General features: G+C 48.4%; 1 protein-coding gene across 19 annotated transcripts in view; it reads left to right on the forward strand.

Annotated features, from left to right (window-relative positions):
- The window catches only part of LOC129829647 (E3 ubiquitin-protein ligase HUWE1-like), a 76,481-nt gene extending 55,396 nt beyond the window's left edge, over nt 1-21,085 (forward strand). For 14 of the 19 annotated variants that reach the window (XM_055891466.1, XM_055891465.1, XM_055891474.1 and 11 more), the window contains 30 exons: nt 247-374; nt 603-762; nt 1,205-1,433; nt 1,721-1,899; nt 2,133-2,222; nt 2,354-2,560; nt 3,474-3,788; nt 4,210-4,414; nt 4,660-4,784; nt 4,932-5,155; nt 5,406-5,621; nt 5,817-6,001; nt 6,110-6,782; nt 7,027-7,723; nt 7,965-8,056; nt 8,530-8,686; nt 9,775-9,909; nt 11,619-11,834; nt 12,126-12,349; nt 13,392-13,494; nt 13,800-13,949; nt 14,271-14,516; nt 14,743-14,860; nt 15,129-15,269; nt 16,578-16,865; nt 17,154-17,259; nt 17,729-17,846; nt 18,315-18,496; nt 18,793-18,983; nt 20,145-21,085. In XM_055891466.1, coding sequence (XP_055747441.1) covers nt 247-374; nt 603-762; nt 1,205-1,433; nt 1,721-1,899; nt 2,133-2,222; nt 2,354-2,560; nt 3,474-3,788; nt 4,210-4,414; nt 4,660-4,784; nt 4,932-5,155; nt 5,406-5,621; nt 5,817-6,001; nt 6,110-6,782; nt 7,027-7,723; nt 7,965-8,056; nt 8,530-8,686; nt 9,775-9,909; nt 11,619-11,834; nt 12,126-12,349; nt 13,392-13,494; nt 13,800-13,949; nt 14,271-14,516; nt 14,743-14,860; nt 15,129-15,269; nt 16,578-16,865; nt 17,154-17,259; nt 17,729-17,846; nt 18,315-18,496; nt 18,793-18,983; nt 20,145-20,247 — 6,203 coding nt within the window. In that variant the 3' untranslated portion in view covers nt 20,248-21,085. Of the gene's footprint in view, nt 1-246; nt 375-602; nt 763-1,204; nt 1,434-1,720; nt 1,900-2,132; nt 2,223-2,353; nt 2,561-3,473; nt 3,789-4,209; nt 4,415-4,659; nt 4,785-4,931; nt 5,156-5,405; nt 5,622-5,816; nt 6,002-6,109; nt 6,783-7,026; nt 7,724-7,964; nt 8,057-8,529; nt 8,687-9,774; nt 9,911-11,618; nt 11,835-12,125; nt 12,350-13,391; nt 13,495-13,799; nt 13,950-14,270; nt 14,517-14,742; nt 14,861-15,128; nt 15,270-16,577; nt 16,866-17,153; nt 17,260-17,728; nt 17,847-18,314; nt 18,497-18,792; nt 18,984-20,144 lie in introns of all 19 variants that reach the window. The other 5 variants (XM_055891476.1, XM_055891484.1, XM_055891472.1 and 2 more) reach the window with 5 other exon arrangements.
- The last annotated feature ends 919 nt before the right edge of the window (nt 21,086-22,004 follow it).

The raw sequence follows: 22,004 nt of genomic DNA on the forward strand, positions 1-22,004 counted from the left end.
GATGCGTAACCAGGCCGGCACAGTATAGCTTGGCTCGGATCTGTCATAAAGATGCATTAAATTACTATTTAATTTGTTATATTCAGTACTATGGGGTTATTAGTGTGAAAAGGGTTTAAGTATGTTGGGTGGTTGGGTCTCACTCCATCTGTCCTTTACTGTCTCTCTATCTCACCTTCCAACTCTCCTTCACTGTCCTCCATCTCTCCATCTCACCCTCCAACTGTCCGTCTTTTCCTATCGTAGACTCTATGAACATCCTGGAGCCTGAGGATGAGGAGCACACGCAGGAGGAAGACTCCAGTGGCAGCAATGATGATGAAGACAGCCAAGATGAAGAGGAGGAGGAAGAAGAGGAAGAGGAGGAGGACCAGGTGAGGAAAAGGGAGTATTTTTGGTGTTTGTGTAACAAATAACCATACTTGACTAGTAACCTTTTTTGAGACCTGAGGAGTTGCATTGGCTCTGGCTTTATGGGCTAATATAGGGAAGATCTGGTTGTGAACCCGCTCGGTCCCATTTGAACGGTCTCCATTCACTTTTTAGAGTTAGTTTTACACTATGTAATTTAAGAAAAATATTCCATGTTCTCTTTCTCTCAGGATGATGAAGAAGGTGATGAGGATGATGATGATGAAGGGTCGGAGATGGAGCTGGATGAAGATTTCCCAGACATCAACGCTGCGCCACACATTCGCTTCGAGAGGTTTGACCGCGATGATGATCTCATCATCGAGTTTGACAACATGTTCTCCACCACCGGTGAGTCATCTTGGTGTTTTATTCGTCTTTGTTTTTAATATATGGATAGATTTAGAAGGCAATTTATGTTATTGGCCTGGGCCCATATTTATAAAGCTTCTTGGTGTAGGAGTGCTAATTTAGGATTAGTACCCCCTGTCAATCATATTCCTTTTAATCTGAAAGGCAGAACTGATCCTAGATCAGCACTCCTACTCAGATGCTTTATGAGTACGATCCCTGATATCTCCAAGTAGATTTCTAGTCTCTCTTCGAAATCCTCTTTAACAACTAAGACTACAGACACACAGCCTTACCAATAGCTGGATTAGCTATGTAGCTATAGTAATATATAGCCTAGATTATGATAACCATGTAACGGTATGTAGAATGACGGGGTTGTGTCACTACGTGTCCCCCTAATGTCTGCAACTGTTCTCTCTGTTTATCATGTTCCCATCAGCTGACATCCCTCCCTCCCCAGGCAACATCCCCAGCTCCCACCCCCTGATGGTGCGTCATGCCGACCACGGCTCCTTAACGCTGGGCGGAGCGGGCACCAACAACCGTCTAGCGCAAGGCATGGGTCGCAGCCAGAGAACGCTACGCCAGCTCACCGCCAACACGGGCCACACCATACACGTCCACTACCCTGGGAACAGACAGCCCAACCCCCCACTCATCCTGCAGAGGTGAGACAGATGCTACAGTGAATAAATAGATTAATTAATGGGATTTCGGTCAAATACTTCAGCTGCCTTTTGATTTAGTTTGCCAGTTACAAAGGGATCTTTGGAATAGTCCTCAAGTTCATAGTCCAAGCAAAATCAATCGCACCTCATAAACGAAGTATTGACACTAGTTGCTTTATTGATGTTTGACCCAGGTCCATTTCTAAGGAGGTCATGTCTGTGTATGTGGGTGGGTTTAAAGAGAATACTAAGATCATATATATGCCTGTGCCTTCCCTCTCCTCTAGACTGCTGGGTCCCAGTGCTGCAGCAGACATCCTGCAGTTGTCCAGCTCTCTGCCACTGCAGTCCCGCGGCCGTGCCCGACTCCTGGTGGGCAACGAGGACGTGCACATCATCGCCCGATCTGACGACGAGTTACTGGACGACTTCTTCCATGAGCAGAGCAGCACCGGAGGACAAGCAGGTAGGACACCCAATCACTGTCCACGCTGCTCTATGGGGCCGCTTTACCAGACCCATGTTAAGCCTAGTCCTGGATGTGGAAATACTTTCATTGGAGATTAAGTCCAGGACAAGGAGGAATCTCTGTGGGGAACGGTGTCCTAAGGGCTTAGTCTGTGCTAGTAGCCCCAGTCAAAGCTTTGATTTGCATTTCGTTAAATTGCTCGTAATTCTGTTTGTATCCTGTCTTTCCAGGCACTCTGTCCAGTATCCCCACTGCCTTAACCCGATGGACTGATGAGTGTAAAGTGCTGGATGCTGAGAGCATGCACGACTGTGTCGCAGGTATTTCACATCTACTAGTCTGCAATTGGACTGACACATGATTATTGTATTCCCTGATTCTCATATTGTTGCTGAATCATGCAGTCACACACAGTATACTTCACCCCTCTATTTCTCTCTCTCCTTCCCAGTGGTGAAGGTTCCTATCCTGCAGCACCTGGAGACTCTGAGAGACGAGGAGCTGGAGGAGAGAAGGGAAAAGAGACGGAGACAGCTGGCTGAGGAAGAGGAGGCTAAGCAGAACGACAGAAGAACAGGAGGAGAGGAGGCCAGGGAACAGAGTCTACAGGGCTCAGGACTGGGGACGGTCAACGGTGCTGCTGGAGAGACCACTGCTGGTACTGCCACTTTTTGTTTTGAAATGCCTTTATTTGTAATATTGCTTTTACCGGATTCATCAAGTTTGAAGCTCTAACTTCTAAACAATTTTGCTCAAGTTAATTATTTTCAGATAATGTTCTGGTCATTTTCAGTGTATTATTGTTCTGTGCATGTGTTTAGTAGCCTAACCCAAACCCTCTGGACCCTTCTGAAGCCAGTGGACAGACGGGCGGACGGACAGATTAGCGGGCTGTGGGCTGAGGTAGTAGTTTGTATAGTTTTAGGATCACACCAGATCTGGGAGATGACTATACAGTCTACTGTCTTTCCCACGGCAGCGCCATAGCGACCCAACTATTACCATGGAAACAACAGGACTGCCGTCTTATTGATCAAAAAAATTTGATTGATTTAGGCGGTTACTCTGCAACTGATGGTTGAAAAACATGTTACTGTGACAGTATTACGTAATATTATATGTCTATGTTGTAATGTGCTTGTGTCCTCTTATTGTACGGCTGGAACCCTTCTACGGCTGTGCTGTGGTGAGGTAGTAAGTTGTGTTGTTGTTGGGGATCAGGATAGTGCGCCCCGTACGGGAGATAACTATACAACTTACTGCCTTCCTCAGTGCTGCCCAACAACATCTCACAGCAATCTCACTGATGTCATTGTTACCTCTCTGACTCGGGGCTCCTCAAACCTCTGCTTGAATACTACAGCCAGTTCCCCTGATAAAGTCTACAGTACTAGCACACCTGTAGGATCTGCTGTAACTGAAGTAGTGAACCTATTGCTCCCTATTGAGTTAGTTTGACTCATCTCCTGTTCTGTGTGTTGTCCCAACAGTGACATCAAGTGAACCTATTGCTCAAAATCAGAACTGTTTGTCAGTTGTCCCCTCTGTTCTGTGTGTCTTCCCTGGTTCAGAAGGTGAGCCTCAGGGCAGTGGAGTGTCCTGTCTGGATCCCCCCAGGGTCTCAGAAGGCTTCCTCACCGCGCCCCCTTCAGGAGAGGTCACCCCCACCACCCCAGCCCCCCACGAACAGGCCCTGGTCTCCCTGGAGACCGCCATCAGCCAGCAGGTCCACCAGCCAATCGCAGATCTGCTCCTGGCCGAGTCGCACGCCAATTCGCTGGCCACACTGGCGGGGGCGGGTCTTCCTGACCTGACGGCTTCATCCGATCGGCTGAACTGTGAAGCTGAGGCATCCCAGATGGAAATGTCCCCGGCGCCCCCTATTGGTGAGAGAGGAGAGATGATGGATGGAGGCAGGGAAGGTAGACTAGCTTTGGAACTGTAAAAACTATCGCCGTGTTCGTTTTAGCTCGCCCCCAGCACCGGTTGTCCGAGTTTGCACATTTGAAACCATTCCACTCTTTCACAAAGTGATTTCATGAGCAGCGAGGACACACATCTTGTATTTGCAGTGATGCTGTTGACCAATCTGTCCGACAACAATCTGTCTTTTAAATATACCCGTCCATGGCTAACTACACATTGCTTCACAGTGTTGTGCTAGTGTAGATATCGGAACAAAGCAGGTGTAAATGCAACCACATTGTTTTTCCCAGGATGTTGTCATCAGCCTATAAAGAGGTGCTTATTGTATCAACATTTTGCTCCTCTTCCTTGTCCTCTCCTCCCCTGTCTTGCCCGCACCAGCCTCCCTGAGTCCAGACATTGTGGAGACCTCTGAGCCTGCAGCGGTGGGCGTGTCACAATTGGAAGGGTCTCCCATGGATACCAGTAGCCCCGTCTCTGCCACGCAGGAAGAGCCCAACCCTGCCCAGGCTGTCCATCTGTCTCAGGAGCTGTCTGGGAGTGGAGACAGCGGGGTGACGGACACGCACACAGACGCAGAGACCGGGTGAGGGTCTTAGAAGACAATACGAACGATACATTCCAAATTTGAACCCAAGCCCTTCTTTAGCTCTAGAAGATTTAGATTTAGGTTTATATCAAACATGATACATTCTACCTCACCTGTCAGAGGGCAACATGGTGCTACTACTGTTCCATATTGCTTATATCAATGACAGAGGCTCTGAGGGAAAGATGAGCTAAACAAAACAATTTTTCTCATGCCAAGCCATTTTCCCCCTCCCTCTGTAGCTCCACCACTGTCTCCACCCCTGGAGAGACCATGCCCCTGAGTGACTGTGCCAACAGCCAATCCCAGGCCATCCAGGAAGAGCCACTCCCATCCACCAGCAATGAGGATGAGGACCCACTGGCAGGTAAGATGAGTCTCATTGGTTGTTTCTGTCCCTCTCCCTCAGTGGTGGGCATCCAACACTATTCTAAAGCGCCTGATTGTACTGCTCACCTGTTGCACAACTGGCGCCCTGATTGTACTTCATACTGTCACCCCTCTCTCTGTCCAGGCATCAGTCTACCAGAGGGTGTTGACCCGTCCTTCTTGGCAGCTCTCCCAGAGGACATCCGTCGTGAGGTGCTCCAGAACCAGCTGGGTATTCGACCCCCGGCGCGCCCCCCTGCCTCCTCCACCCTCCCCTCCACCACCACCCCAGTACTAGGAGGAGGACCCGGGGTCACGGAGGTCAGCCCTGAGTTCCTGGCTGCCCTGCCACCTGCCATACAGGAGGAGGTGAGGAACAAAATTTAGGACTATTAAAAAATAGTGTTATTTAACCAGCCATGTAAGTTGTAGGACTGAACTCTGTAAGAATTATTTTGAAGACGTTATGAATTCTCAATAAAGCCTTATATATTCTTTAACTTATTTTGGTTTAAAGTGGTATAGTTCTAGATGGTGTCTAGAAGCCTCCAAGTCTATCGAACCTGCCTCTTCCCCTTCCTTATCCCTGTCTTTCTCTCTCCCCTTCTCGCTCCCCCAGGTGCTGGCGCAGCAGAGGGCAGAGCAGCAGCGTAGAGAGCTGTCCCAGCAGCCCACGCAGGGCGACACTCCCCTGGACCCTGTCACCTTCATCCAGACCCTCCCCTCGGAGCTGCGTCGCTCCGTCCTGGAAGATATGGAGGACAGTGTGCTGGCAGTGATGCCCCCGGACATCGCCGCCGAGGCAGCCGCGCTGCGCCGCGAGCAGGAGGTGAGTGTAAGATTCGTTTTTCTACACACTATCACCAAGTAACACAACTGTGTCAACCCACGTAGAATTTCTTCGATAAATAACTGATTTGATCAAATACTGTTTCGGCTACATCATGTGCTTAGATGTAAAACATTAGAAACCCCTTATTATATGCAGTTATTTCATCATTGCATTGATTTGTAAATTTGACATCAACAGGCTCGTCAGAGACAGCTGATGCACGAGAGGCTATTTGGCCATAGTTCGAGCTCGGCCTTGTCGGCCATCTTGAGGTCGCCTGCGTTTACTAGCCGCCTGGGGGGAAACCGAGGAGTACAGTACACCCGCCTAGCCGTGCAGAGAGGAGGGACCTTCCAGATGGGAGGAGGGGCCAACCACAGCAGGTGAGAGGGACAGGATTGTTGGTGAAGGAGGAATGTGTCTGTGTGATGTTTTAAGGAGAAGGCATGGTCTTAAGGTTCCGTCTAACGTGTCCTCTGTCCTCTCCCCAGGCCGTCCAGTTCCAGTGTGGACTCTCTGCTGCGTCTGCGCGGTCGTCTGCTCCTGGACCACGAGGCCTTGTCCTGTCTCCTGGTCCTCCTCTTCGTAGACGAACCCAAACTCAACACCAGCCGTCTGCACCGCGTGCTCCGCAACCTGTGCTACCACTCCCAGACTCGTGGCTGGGTCATCCGCAGTCTCCTCTCCATCCTGCAGCGCAGCAGCGAGAGTGAGGTGTGTGTTGAGACCACCCGCCTGGAAGACGCCAGAGGCAAGCGGACCGCCGGCGGTCAGGGAGGTTACGGAGCGAGTAAAGGATCTACGACCACAGCTACCGCTGCCTCCTCCCTCTCTTCCTCTTCCTCCTCCTCTCTGGAGTTGATCAACAGGGTGGAGTCTCGTAGCTCCTCCCAGCTCTCTTGGCTGTCCGTTTCCATGGACGCGGCTCTAGGCTGCCGCACAAACATTTTCCAGATCCAACGGGCGTCGGGGCGGAAGCACGCCGACCGGCACTCTGCTGGGGGGACGTCAGGAGGGCCCGGGGGGACCCTGGGAGGAGGGGTACAGGGGGTTACAGCTGGGGTGACGTGTCCAGGGGGAGGAGGGTCGACTGTACACATCCACCCCCAAGCCGCCCCTGTGGTCTGTCGACACGTACTGGATACTCTTATCCAACTGGCCAAGGTAGGAGACAGTTTAGTACTGGATGGGTGGATGAACACGGTACTTCTCAGGGAAAGTGGGTCTGGAATCTATCAGTCATTCATTTTAGGGCTCAGACCAGAGCCTTTGTATGTCTTGGTCTTTAACTCTATTTTTTTTACTTTGAAAGTGGGTTTCAAAATGTTATGGAAATAGTGAATTGTCAATGTGATGTCTCTCAATTAGTGCAGGTCATTAACCTCGTGTGTTACACTCCTATCTCCAGGTGTTCCCCAGTCACTTCACCCAGCAGCGCTGTAAGGACCTGCTCTCCTCCTCCTCTACCTCTGATCTGGACTCCCGTCTGTGTGCTGCTGCCTCAATCGTTACTGGAACAGCAGGAGGAGGCTCTAGATCTACCCAGACTAACACCTGCTCCACTCCCTCCTCAGCCCAGAACTCCCTGGGTGGGGGTGCCTGTGGGACGGCCATCACCCCCCAGTCCCTGGGCATCTCCACCGACTTCTGGGACCTGCTTGTGAAACTGGACAACATGAATGTGTCGAGGAAAGGCAAGGCCTCCATGAAGACTGTTCCCCTAGGGGCAGGAGGGGAGGCCGAGGGGGCTCAGTACAGCCTGGAGGCCTCTCCGCTGGGCCAGCTGATGAATATGCTGTCCCACCCAGTGATACGACGCTCCTCCCTGCTCACCGAGAAGCTGCTGCGTCTCCTGTCCCTCATCTCCATCGCCTTGCCTGATAATAAGGCTACTGAAGTCCCAGCTGGACACCAGACGCCGCAGTCTACCACCGCCGGAGCTGGCAATCCCGCCACTGCCACCAGTACAGCAGCAACAGCCGGTGCTCTGGGCTCTGTCTCAGCCTCTGCTCAGGGGACCACTGTAGGGGTGGTAGTTCCAGCTCAGGGTTCATCTTCCACAGCTATAGTGTCCATACCCACCTCTACTGGAGCCAGCGCAACCGGTGAGAACGCACCGCAGCTTCACTTTAGAAGCAATACACTGACATCACTTTATCGGAGTGTGATAAGATGAGATTAACTTTGTCACCAAGGGGAGTTTGGGCTTGTCTACCCGTCACGCAATACTAATAGTGTCAATGTTTATCTTTGTGAACGCAACAAGGTAACGCACCATAATAGAAGACTATAATGATGTGTGATTGTGATATGTGTGTGTGATGTGATTGTGTTTTGTCTCAACAGGGAAGCATCGAGCGACTGTGCTCTGTATTGAAAGTGACACCAAGCTTGCCTCCACTGGACTCACTGAGAAACAACTGCAGCTCTCTGTCGAGGTACAGAACAGAATGCGCTCTAAAACAACACTGGGTCCCTAACTGGGAAGGCTCATAGCTCTCTACATAGCTACGTGTATCTGTTGGTGTAGTAGAAACTGTTCAAACGTAGTGTAACACATCCAGCCACTTTCAACTACGGGCTACAAAGCAACGTCTAGTGATGTCCCTACAGTAGTACTTCCTTCCTGTTGGTATGTTTTCTTCAATTTGGTTCATAATGAACACCACCCAGGTTTTAGTAACACTAGTGGGACTCTCCTGCGAGGCTAATGTAAGTGCCTCCCATTTTTTTCTTACGTTAGGCTCTGATGAAGGCGTCCTACGCTGAAATGTACGCCTGTTTCTAGGTCCTGAAAATAAATTCAGATCAACGCAGAGTGCTGCTTTTTCTTGGGGTTTCACCTGTTGAAGTGTGAAGGGTAAGGAATGTTTTTTTGGCTAGAGTAACACTCTTCCCCGCCCCTCCCCAGGTGCTGACCAGTCACTCGTGTTCAGAGGAGGGTCTGGAGGATGCAGCTAACATCCTGCTCCAGCTGTCCAGAGGAGACGGAACCACTAGAGACACCGTACTGCGTCTGCTGCTGAGTGGAGCTAGACACCTGGGATACACACTCTGCAAACAGATTGGTTAGTAGGCTACATCATACACACAACCATATACAGTCAAGCTGTTTGTATTCAAACTGAAACTACACACACTTCCAATGGTTACATTTGTTTCATTTTTCACTAAGATTTCACTTATCAACCAATGTAATGGTCAAGGTTTTAAAATTACTTGACCGATAGAACTCAGTGTATCTACTGATGGTGTTAAATTAGATTTTCTGGACATAACGAAAGGTGCACCGCAGGGGTCATTTCTGGGTTCTGACATGTTTACATAAAATAATATTGACTTGTCTGCAAAAAATGGTAACCTGCGCTTGTATGCTGATGATACTGTTGTGTATGCTATTAGACCCTGGTCAACCATGGGTCTATCTCAACTACAGTCTGCCTTCATTGTATTCAGAAACACTTTATTGACCTGAAATTAGTATTGAATGCAGGTCAAACTAAGTATATGTTGTTCTTCTCTGATTTAGTAGGTCATGCCTGTTGCTAAATAGTAGAAAGCAGATTATTCAGTCGACGGTCCTAGAATATGGCGACGTCTATATGAACGCAGCTGCAACTTCATTAAAGCTGTTAAATGCAGTTAATTCTAGTGCACTGTGCTTTATTACGGGTGACGGTTTTAGTACTCATCACTGCATTTTCTACCAAAATGTTGCTTGGCTGCCTTTTGATATCATGTAGGTTGCTACATTGCTATGTTTTCATTTATAAAGCCATTTTACTGGACTCCCACTGTACCTAACATATTTATTAGACTTTAGAGTTACCACCCCCAGTCTCAGGAATGGTTAACGCTGGAAGTTCCTTCCGTCTCTACTGAATTAGGTTAACAATCTTTGTTATGTTCTGGTGCCTCTAGGGCAATTCAAAAAGCTGATTGAGAACCTTATTATTGATCAATGTCTTTGTTATTTTTGACTGTCTTCCTGCTTACATTTTGATGTGTATTTTCAGTCATTTCTGTAATTCAGGGCTCATTTGTGAGAGACCTTGGTAGTCCCAGTATGACTCCCTGATAAAATACAGGTTACATAAATAATGTGCAAATGTAACCAACTTACTATCCTGTCTACTCCCCCTCTCTTCTCCTCCAGGCACGTTATTGGCCGAGCTGCGGGAGTACAACCTGGAGCAGCAGAGGAGAGCGCGGGCTGACGCCCAGTCACCTGACGCCCCTGCCGAGGACACCTCCATCTCCGCCAGGCTGAAGGCCGGCAAGCTCTCTAGCAGGTGAAGAGAGAGAGAGTCTTGCAACGTACACGGTTTAGGGGTCAGAGTTAGGGTCAAGCTCTCTAGCAGGTGAAGTGATGGAGGGGGTTAGGGTTCCGGGTTAGGGTTCAAGCTCTAGGAGGTGAAAGAGGGAGGGTCTGGGGAGGCCGTAGTACCAGATGCTGTTTTTCTGGATCCAGATTAAGACCACACCTAAACTAAAAAGCACTTTCAGTTTTAGTCCAGGGGTAGGCTTCTCTATTGCTTTTTAGTCCGCTTAATCTGTGTCTAACTCAAGTGGTCTACATACTAGGACAGGGAAGACTGTGTGGAAGAACTGCTTCCAGTAGATGTATTATCTTGAGACTAAATGCCCAGTGTTAAGGACAGTGTCCTGTTGAGGCAGCTATGTGATTAGGCTGACATTTAGCTCTCTCAACCTTTCTGGCGCAGGCGTTCCGTTAGTGACCCCCCTCGACAACATCCGGTGAAATTGCAGAGCTCCAAATTCAAAATACAATAAACGCAATATTAAACCTTCATGATAATACAAGTGTCATACATGATTCTTTAGCTTAGAATCTTGGCAATCTAACCCCATTGTCGGATTTCAAAAAAGCTTTACGGCAAAAGCACAGCATTCGATTATCTGAGGTCAGCGCCCCACAACAGCATATTATCCAAACAAGCACAGGGGTCACAAAATCCCAAATAGCTACAAAATAAGTCACTTACCATTGAAGATCCTCATCTTATCGCAATCACAAGAGTCCCAGGAACACAATGAATAATCGTTTTGTTCAATAAATTCCTTCTTTATATCCCAAATAGTCCGTTTTAATAGGCATCATTGAGATCAGTAATCCACCCGTTCAGAATGCAGACATAGGAGTTCCAAAAGTTACCAGTAAAGTTTGACCAAACAAATCAAACAACGTTTCTAATTCATTATTAGGTACTCTAATATCTAAATAAATGATATTTCATACAAAAAAAAAATTCAATAGGAAAGGGAAAGAATGCAGCGCGCTCCCTCAGTCACGCGCGCAATGAGACTAGCTTTGCCATAGAGCTCCCTGAGGATAAACAACTATTCCTCGTTGGTTTTTCTAAAAACATGCCTGAAACCATGTATAAAGACTGACATCTAGTGGAAGCCATAGGAACTGCAATTTGGGAAGTGGAAGTCTTTGTTTTCAATAGCTTAACCTTTGAATTGGCTGGCAGGTCAACAGAAAAACAATGTGTCCTCTGGTTTCTGCCTGCCAAATCAGTTCTGTTATACTTGAACAGTTTTAGAGTGTTTTCTATCCAATACTACCATGCATATGCATGTCCTAGCTTCTGGGCCTGAGTAGCAGGTAGTTTACTTTGGGCACCTCAGTCATCCAAACTTCTGAATTCTGCCCCCTATCCCTGTAATGAATAGTCATCGGTGCCAACTTTACCTATTCAGATATGGCTAAATACGACACTTTAAATAGATGAGTCTGGGAGATTAGAGAGACCCACAGTTTAAGGCTTGAAATGAAAAAAATATTTGTATTTTATTTTAACATGGTCGTGATTTTCAAAGTTTATAGTCAACCATCTGTCGGTGTCTGATCATTTAGGCCATTTAGGCCGCTTTTTCCTTGGTGTGTCTGTCTGCGTTTGTCTATACTGCTCTACTGCCACTCCGTTTCTGTATAATGACAGTATTTTGCCTTGTCGCCCGTCCTCGCGTGCTGACGGGGGCGCAGGTTCGACGGCTCTGAGAGCGTGGTGATTGTGGCTGCCCAGAAGCGTCCGCTGGGCGGACGAGAGCTGCAGCTGCCCTGCATGTCTTCCCTGACCTCAAAGACGTCCACCCAGAAGTTCTTCCTGCGGGTCCTGCAGGTCATCATCCAGCTCCGGGAGGACACGCGCCGCGCCAACAAGAAGGCCAAGCAGACCGGACGACTTGGTAAGACGTGTGCACTACTAACACACTCATTACCCCATTACACAGAGAGGGCAAAATCAGTCATAGTAATGGCTTCAGCCTGTTCTTGTAAAGAGATGAACCGGAACAAAACTGTTTTTATGAGCTGGTTAATATGACCAGGAAGACGAGAGCGGTTGAGAGCTTTCTCTGACAGGGATGTGATTTCCCTAATTACCAGGAATGACAGAGTTTCTAGTTTAGACTTTCTATGTTGTCTGGATCACATCTCTGCTCTGGGTGTTCTGTAACTGGTCTCTCCTGTGTGTCCAGGCTCTACCAGTCTGGGCTCCGCCAGCAGCATCCAGGCGGCGGTCCGTCAGCTGGAAGCCGAGGCTGATGCCATCATTCAGATGGTGAGAGAGGGGCAGCGAGCACGCCGTCTGCAGCAGGCCCCCCCGCCCTCCGCCTCTGTCGCTGCTGTCACCACCTCCGGATCCTCTGTGGCCGCCCCTCATGCCCCCGCTGCTGCCCCCGGCACGGCGAGCGCTGCCACGGTTAGCATGATGGGCCGCATCGCACTGACAGAATACTGCTACTATTGAGCAAACATGACTAAACGCAAACGTGCATATTGATCCATACGCTCACACGTTATTGCTGTTGACTACATGCCTCATACCGACCACATGCTCATTCTGTAGACCTGGCTTCAAATAGTACCAGATGGCCGTTTTTTTGTTGCACTTTTGGAACTTATTGGTGCCATTGTATCAGGCTCAATCAATTGTAGCTGAAGTATTTGAAAGAAATCAGACTATTTTAACCCAGGTCTGATGACATGCATATTGACCATTCACTCACACACTGCTATCGTTGACATCTCCATGCATATTGAACTTACTCTACGGGCATGTAAACTGACACAGTGCTATTGACAGCGTCGTTGCATTTACAATCAGCCTACACTACAGCCCAACATCCATGACGCATGACAGTAGCTGAAAACAGACAGAGACGATCCACTGCATTCTGACGGCCTGTCCCGGTCTGTCTGAAGAGGGAATGCATCCATCAGACCTGGATCTAAGCTTGGCTGAGCTTTCCTGGCTTATTGGACCAATAGAATAGTCCTAAAATCTTGACCCCCCCCCCCCCCCCCCCCCCCAAATCTGGAACTCCAGGCAGGCTAGAGCAGACCCTCAAAGTATTTGGAAGATTTTAAATAGTATTTGAACCCAGGTCTAGAATGGATGTGCTGGCTGCTCTCTAATGTATGATGTGAATTGATGATGTGTGTATTGGCTGGCTGTCGTGGCTTCATGCTTTTGCCCCCTCCCTCCCAGTCCCCCTCGCTCTGTGTCTGTCTGTAGCCTTATGAGAATGTTAATGTCATGGTGCATCAGCATGCCCCACTGGTTTTCTGGTTTACTGGAAAACTGTCAGGCTTGTGTTGAATGAATCACATGTTTCTTTCTTTGTTTTGTTCTTTCTCTCGCCCACCCTCTCTATTTCCCTCTTTCTTTCTCCCTCTGTCTCTCTTGTTCGCTCTGATTCTCACTCTCTCTCTTTTTGCCCTCCCTCCATTCCTCTCTCCAGTCAGAGGTGGGGTCAGTGTCTGAGCCCCAGGCAGTTCAGAGGGATGATTCTCCCATGGATGTAGACCAGCCCTCTCCCCTGGAGCAGGACCCTGCACCCCTGGGTTAGACAGGCCTCCACCACAATAACCACTACAGTCCTCAGCTACCACAACACAGGTTCCAGCTCATCTTTATTGCAGTCACGCTGTGCAGATCAGATTTCACAATGCCTAAAAAGGGGTTTCAGGAACCACATTCGTATGGTATGGCCAAGTTCTGAGAGCAGCGTGACTGCAAAGAAAGACAATCTTGAACATGACCAGAGCCACTCAAACCACAACAACAGAAATACCGTGCTTTAGGGAGCACTTGTCTTGGCATAGTGATTCTAACATTATTGTGTTTGGTATTTCCTGCTCTTGTGCAGATGAAGAAGGCAACAGCCAATCAGAGACAGAGGAGCGTCTCCCGGACCTTCCCCTGCTGAGCGAGCAGCTGCTATTGGACGAGTTGTGGGACATGCTCGGGGAGTGCCTGAAGGAACTGGAGGAGTCACATGATCAACACGCTGTTCTGGGTACGTTAGGTTTACAATATTGAACCTCACATGGGTAAATCTAGGGCCCTGAGATTTTCCTGAGCGTGACATCTGTATACTAAGTGTTAACACTATGTATCTGTCGTAGAACCTCCATTGGAAAACCAATGTCCTGAATGTGTCAAAAGTAGTGGTCATTGATTTTGCCGTCATGCAGTGAAACATGGTCAACCCTCAGCCCATACGAAACAGGAAATGTTTGGAAATGGAATGTTTTGTTCTTACTGAACACAACCTTGGATAAAAGCCTTTTTCACAGGAGTGATGAAGTCGTCTGCTCACATCTCGCCTCTCCCTCAGTCCTTCAGCCAGCGGTAGAGGCCTTCTTCCTGGTCCATGCCACAGAGAGGGAGAGCAAGCCCCCTGTCAGAGACACCAGGGAGAGCCAGCTGTCCCACATCAAAGATGAGCCTCCCCCCCTGTCCCCCGCTCCCCTCACTCCCGCCACCCCCTCCTCTCTGGACCCGTTCTTCTCCAGAGAACCCTCCTCCATGCACATCTCCTCCAACCTGCCTCCCGACACACAGAAGTTCCTCCGCTTCGCTGGTGAGTTTTGGGACTAGGAAGGAGGGTATAGCAGGGTATGGACTCCAGTATTTTCCTTGCGTCCTCTCTCTTTGCCAGTCACTTAAAACATCAGGAAGTGAGAAGTCGAGAAATAATTTAGAGATTCGGCCTGGATCATTTTGGAAAGACCACGTGTGTTAGTTGCACTGTAGGTCTTTGTCTCTCTTCCATTCTCTCCTTTTCTCTCCCTCCCTCCCCCCTACAGAGACTCACCGTACAGTGCTAAACCAGATTCTGCGCCAGTCCACCACCCACCTGGCCGACGGACCCTTCGCTGTGCTGGTTGACTACATACGTATCCTCGATTTTGACGTCAAGAGAAAGTAAGGAAGGATTTTCTTATGGGGCGTCATCTTGGTCATGTTCATTAGTCACCTAATGGAGGAAAACTGATTAAAACAGAGACACCCTGGACTTAAATAAACTCATTTCGTTTTCAGTTTAAAACATGCTTTCGCTTGCTCGCCCTAATGAACAACCCTGATCTCTCTCCAGGTCAAACACTGGTCCTTTGAATGGAAGCATGCCTCTTTCGTGATAACATTTGAGTTTTTTTTTTTTAAATGTTATTGACCCCCTCCCTCTCCCCAGGTACTTCCGTCAGGAGCTGGAGCGTCTGGACGAGGGTCTGAGGAAGGAGGATATGGCTGTCCACGTCAGGAGAGATCACGTGTTTGAAGACTCCTACAGAGAGCTGCACCGCAAGAGTCCCGAGGACATGAAGAACAGGCTGTAAGAGACTCTGCTTTCTCTGTCTCTTAGGGTTTCTCGCTCTGTCTCTTGGGGTTTCTCGCTCTGTCTCTTGGGGTTTCTCTCTCTGTCTCTTGGGGTTTCTCTCTCTGTCTCTTGGGGTTTCTCTCTCTGTCTCTTGGGGTTTCTCTCTCTGTCTCTTGGGGTTTCCTCTCTTTGTCTCTTGGGGTTTCTCTCTCTGTCTCTTGGGGTTTCTCTCTCTGTCTCTTGGGGTTTCTCTCTCTGTCTCTTGGGGTTTCTCTCTCTGTCTCTTGGGGTTTCTCTCTCTGTCTCTTGGGGTTTCTCTCTCTGTCTCTTGGGGTTTCTCTCTCTGTCTCTTGGGGTTTCTCTCTCTGTCTCTTGGGGTTTCTCTCTCTGTCTCTTGGGGTTTCTCTCTCTGTCTCTTGGGGTTTCTCTCTCTGTCTCTTGGGGTTTCTCTCTCTTGGGGTTTCTCTCTCTTGGGGTTTCTCTCTCTTGGGGTTTCTCTCTCTTGGGGTTTCTCTCTCTTGGGGTTTCTCTCTCTTGGGGTTTCTCTCTCTTGGGGTCTCTGTCTCTTGGGGTCTCTGTCTCTTGGGGTTTCTGTCTCTTGGGGTTTCTGTCTCTTGGGGTTTCTGTCTCTTGGGGTTTCTGTCTCTTGGGGTTTCTGTCTCTTGGGGTCTCTGTCTCTTGGGGTCTCTGTCTCTTGGGGTCTCTGTCTCTTGGGGTCTCTGTCTCTTGGGGTCTCTGTCTCTTGGGGTCTCTGTCTCTTGGGGTCTCTGTCTCTTGGGGTCTCTGTCTCTTGGGGTCTCTGTCTCTTGGGGTCTCTGTCTCTTGGTCTCTTGGGGTCTCTGTCTCTTGGGGTCTCTTGGGGTCTCTGTCTCTTGGGGTCTCTGTCTCTTGGGGTCTCTTGGGGTCTCTGTCTCTTGGGGTCTCTTGGGGTCTCTGTCTCTTGGGGTCTCTGTCTCTTGGGGTCTCTGTCTCTTGGGGTTTCTCGCTCTTGGGGTTTCTCGCTCTTGGGGTTTCTCGCTCTTGGGGTTTCTCGCTCTTGGGGTTTCTCGCTCTTGGGGTTTCTCGCTCTGTCTCTTGGGGTTTCTCGCTCTGTCTCTTGGGGTTTCTCGCTCTGTCTCTTGGGGTTTCTCGCTCTGTCTCTTGGGGTTTCTCGCTCTGTCTCTTGGGGTTTCTCGCTCTGTCTCTTGGGGTTTCTCGCTCTGTCTCTATTTATCTGGATTGCTTCTGTCTTTTTGTATCTATTTATCTCAATGTGTTCTGACTATTACGACAGAATGACAGTCAAGTGCACTGACCTCGTACATCTCCTTCCCCCCCCACCAGGTACATAGTGTTTGAAGGAGAGGAGGGTCAGGATGCCGGAGGTCTGCTGAGAGAGTGGTACATGATCATCTCCAGGGAGATGTTTAACGCCATGTACGCCCTGTTCCGCACCTCACCCGGCGACAGGGTCACCTACACCATTAACCCCTCCTCGCACTGCAACCCAAACCACCTCAGCTACTTCAAGTTCGTAGGTCGCGTGGTGGCCAAGGCCGTCTACGACAACCGACTGCTGGAGTGCTACTTCACACGCAGCTTCTACAAACACATCCTGGGCAAGAGTGTCAGGTAGGGGCGCTGTAGACACACACACACTACTTCACACGCAGCTTCTACAAGCACATCCTGGGCAAGAGTGTCAGGTAGGGGCGCTGTGGACACACACACTACTTCACACGCAGCTTCTACAAGCACATCCTGGGCAAGAGTGTCACGTAACAAAACAGACTACTTCTTGGCCCATGAGGGCAAACGGTGTTGAGATCATGGAGATGTACGTATGTAGAGATGTGTGTTGTGTTAACTGTGGAGTATCACTGTGCAGTAGTTGATTGAGCGTGTGTGTTGCGTCGTCAGGTACACAGACATGGAGAGTGAGGACTACCCGTTCTTCCAGGGCCTTGTCTACCTGCTGGAGAATAATGTCTCTACTCTGGGCTATGAGCTGACATTCAGCACTGAGGTACGTCCTTTCCGTGTTTCTTATATCAACCAAACTCAGAAAACTGCTAATTATGCAGGCCAGTGCCTCAGGATGGGTATAGAGAATGTGACCTAAATGATCACTAACGGATGCCAGCCCTTGACCCGACATTGGATAAAACATGTTAGTTACATTTCTCTATAGCATGTGACCCCACACATACTATTACATTCTGTGGAAGCACTGCTGAACTGTCTCCCTCCCTCCAATCCCTCCACCCCCCTCCCGCTTGCCTCTCATATGTCCCTCCAATCCCTCCACCCCCCTCCCGCTTGCCTCTCATATGTCCCTCCAATCCCTCCACCCCCCTCCCGCTTGCCTCTCAAATGTCCCTCCAATCCCTCCACCCCCCTCCCGCTTGCCTCTCAAATGTCCCTCCATCTTTCTCTCTCATGTCCCTCCATCTTCCTCTCTCTCTCTCTCATGTCCCTCTATCCTCCTCTCTCAGGTCCAGGAGTTTGGTGTGTGTGAGGTACGTGACCTGAAGCCTAACGGAGGCAACATCATTGTCACTGAGGAGAACAAGAAGGAGTACGTCCACCTGGTGTGTCAGATGAAGATGACTGGTGAGACCAGACACAACACCATCACACCTGACACATCAATCACATCTATTATAGAAATACCTTTTTCACAACGTAATTTACAGATACCCAGCCTTTAAAAGTACATCTTTAATTGGCATAGTACATTTGTGAACATTCAGTCAAATAGCCAGAGATATATATATTATGCAGTTATACATGTCATACACTTGTTGGAGGTGGCCATGTATAATAGGAGCATACTTAGTCAAATGTACATCAAGACTTTGTCGGGAACACTGTCTGCAAAACATGAAGTATGCGCTTTTGACCTGTGTGCTGCAATACATATCTTTTTTTTTTATTTAAGAAATCCTGTAAGATAGGGATGTCTGTTTTATGTGAACCTGCCTTTCTCATAGGTTGCTTGGCAGAACACATCTTGTCGTAATGAAGTACTACTTGTGTAGCCTTGTAAGTGTTTATCTCTGTCCCTCCCCCCTTCTGTAGGTGCCATCCGTAAGCAGCTGTCTGCCTACCTGGAGGGTTTCTACGAGATCATCCCCAAGAGGCTGATCTCCATCTTCACAGAGCAGGAGCTGGAGCTGCTGATATCTGGCCTGCCCACTATAGATATAGACGACCTCAAGGCCAACACAGAGTACCACAAGTACCAGTCCAGCTCCATACAGGTACATACATAGACGCACACACCAGGGGCATATTCATTAGGGCAAAATGTAGCGCAACATTTTGCAATGGGAAACAAAGATGAGTTTTTTTATTGGATAAGTTCCGGGAGTCCCTCCCGTTTTTTTTGTCACTTGTCTTTAGTTTGGTGCCTGAAGAATACGACCCAGGACCAACAATGTCCCACAATGCCAAATGATAGTTTGTTGGTTGTATTATATACTATGCATTCATATAGATGTGCTACTGGTCAGTGTAGTGAGGCTGTGACCCTGACCGTTCCTCCCCATCACCTCAGATCCAGTGGTTCTGGCGGGCCCTGCGTTCCTTCGACCAGGCGGACAGAGCCAAGTTCCTGCAGTTTGTGACGGGCACGTCCAAGGTTCCTCTGCAGGGCTTCGCAGCGCTGGAGGGCATGAATGGAATACAGAAGTTCCAGATCCACCGTGACGACCGCTCCACCGACCGCCTACCGTCAGCTCACACCTGGTAAAGACCTATACACCCACACAGCTCACCACACCTGGTAAAGACCTATACACCCACACAGCTCACCACACCTGGTAAAGACCTATACACCCACACAGCTCACCACACCTGGTAAAGACCTATACACCCACACAGCTCACCACACCTGGTAAAGACCTATACACCCACACAGCTCACCACACCTGGTAAAGACCTATACACCCACACAGCTCACCACACCTGGTAAAGACCTATACACCCACACAGCTCACCACACCTGGTAAAGACCTATACACCCACACAGCTCACCACACCTGGTAAAGACCTATACACAGCTCACCACACCTGGTAAAGACCTATACACAGCTCACCACACCTGGTAAAGACCTATACACCCACACCACACCTGGTAAAGACCTATACACCCACACCACACCTGGTAAAGACCTATACACCCACACCACACCTGGTAAAGACCTATACACCCACACCACACCTGGTAAAGACCTATACACCCACACCACACCTGGTAAAGACCTATACACCCACACCACACCTGGTAAAGACCTATACACCCACACCACACCTGGTAAAGACCTATACACCCACACCACACCTGGTAAAGACCTATACACCCACACCACACCTGGTAAAGACCTATACACCCACACCACACCTGGTAAAGACCTATACACCCACACCACACCTGGTAAAGACCTATACACCCACACCACACCTGGTAAAGACCTATACACCCACACCTGGTAAAGACCTATACACCCACACCACACCTGGTAAAGACCTATACACCCACACCACACCTGGTAAAGACCTATACACCCACACCACACCTGGTAAAGACCTATACACCCACACCACACCTGGTAAAGACCTATACACCCACACCACACCTGGTAAAGACCTATACACCCACACCACACCTGGTAAAGACCTATACACCCACACAGCTCACCACACCTGGTAAAGACCTATACACCCACACAGCTCACCACACCTGGTACCATTAATGAATACTGATGGATTGATGTCAAAAGAATGTAGTTAGTTATGCATGTAGATCTGAAGTTTCCATTCGGCCAGGTCGATATGATAGAACAGGTACTCGGGTAAAGAGCTACCATTCTCTATTCCCTTACAAACCATTTGTCTCCTCTCCTGTAGCTTCAACCAGCTGGACCTCCCAGCCTACGAGAGCTATGAGAAGCTGAGGCACATGCTGCTGCTGGCCATTCAGGAATGCTCCGAGGGATTCGGACTGGCTTAGACCTACCCACACGGAGACTCAACACACACACACACACACACACACACACACACACACACACACACACACACACACAATTTAGACTTGCATACTCTGACAGATTCAAGCTGATGACACACACACACACACAGACACATTGTCACACACACACTCGTACTATGATAGACATTACTGGATGACTGGAAAAATGGTCTCTAGACATACAACTGGTTCCTAATCCATATAAAGAAACAGACGGACCAGCAGAGCGGTATGATTAACTGACTGACTGATATTACCTACTACACACAGAGCCTCATGTCAATAGACACAGACCTGTGCCTGGTATGTCTCCCTTCCACATTAGAATGGCAGAAACCTGAGAGGGTGTATTGAGGATAAAAACCTGGACTAATATAAGACATTTTCTCCATTTAGTTTGATTTCTCTGTACAAAAGGTTTGGGAGTTTATTTTTCTTTGTTCTTCTCTGGCTGTGTAAAAAAAAAAGGAGAAGGTTGTTTGTGTGTGAGAACAGGATGGTTATAAAACTTTTGGGGGAAAAAATGTTGGCTGTTTCTTTTTGCGAATTTGTGACCTCATAAGCCTTGAAGGGGGGTGACATTTTTATGGGGAAGAAGGAGAGAGAGAAAAATAAGTTTTGAAGAAATTCAAAGAAATGCACTTTTCAAAGTTTTGTGGCATTTAAGGAAGGAAAACAAATGATGAGAACAAGAAAGGAAAGGCGATGCTGAAATTAACCACAAATTCTAGAGTATTTTTGGCTATTAAATCGCTGACCCCGCCTTGAGCTTTTGAATCAGAGTGAAATAACTACGTGAATAAATGCATAAAATGGAGTCCCATTTGTCTCTTAACATTATTATATATTGAAACCTATATCACCCTTCATCTGAAACAAGCTATAGCCAATCATACTTCATCTGAAACAAAATATAGCCAATCATACTTCATCTGAAACAAAATATAGCCAATCAAACTTCATCTGAAACACGCTATAGCAGATCAAACTTCATCTGAAACAAGCTATAGCCAAACATACTAGACCTTAATTATAAAAATATGTACTGTTGTAATAGTGTGCTATTGCACTAATACAAATGATTTGAAACAATTGTTTAATTTTGTGGAGGACCTCTTCCCTGAAGATTGTGTGCTCGTCCTTATGGTCATTTTGAATTGTCCTTGAGCGTTCCCTGGCAGAGCAAATTAAAACCAGTCATAGTGAACACCTCTCCGAAGAGCCTGGATGGGTCACAGCGTGGGACCAATCAGAATCTACCATCACAAGGTCACTCAAGTCCGCACTGCCCATCAGCAGAGAGAATCTTAATGAACACATGTAACAGAATTCCATGCAACATTTGAGCCAGGTTAATTGCCATGACACTTAGCTATGAGGAAAATGTGTTTCTGTTGTGTCTTTATCATGCTCCTCTCCTCCGTCCCCCCTGTACTGGCCTTTGCTATGTGTTAGTGGATACTGATGGACTGTACGACCCCTTACCAGACTGGCCTGTGAGGAGGCTGCAGAGAAAAGCAGGCATCTGGAGCTAGAAACGCAAGCATTTCGCTACACCCGCAATAACATCTGCTAACATGTATGTGACCAATAAAATTTGATTTGAGCTGCGGTTCAGGATCTATTTGAGTTGTCTGGCCGACTCCTATGGCCATGTGATGTCGTGACAGCACAAATGGGTTTGGAACCAGGCTAGCTTTGTCATGTTAAGACAGGCTGGTGCAACTAGCATGCTG

Source organism: Salvelinus fontinalis, chromosome 31 (genome assembly GCF_029448725.1).
Source record: "Salvelinus fontinalis isolate EN_2023a chromosome 31, ASM2944872v1, whole genome shotgun sequence".
Lineage (NCBI taxonomy): Eukaryota > Metazoa > Chordata > Actinopteri > Salmoniformes > Salmonidae > Salvelinus > Salvelinus fontinalis.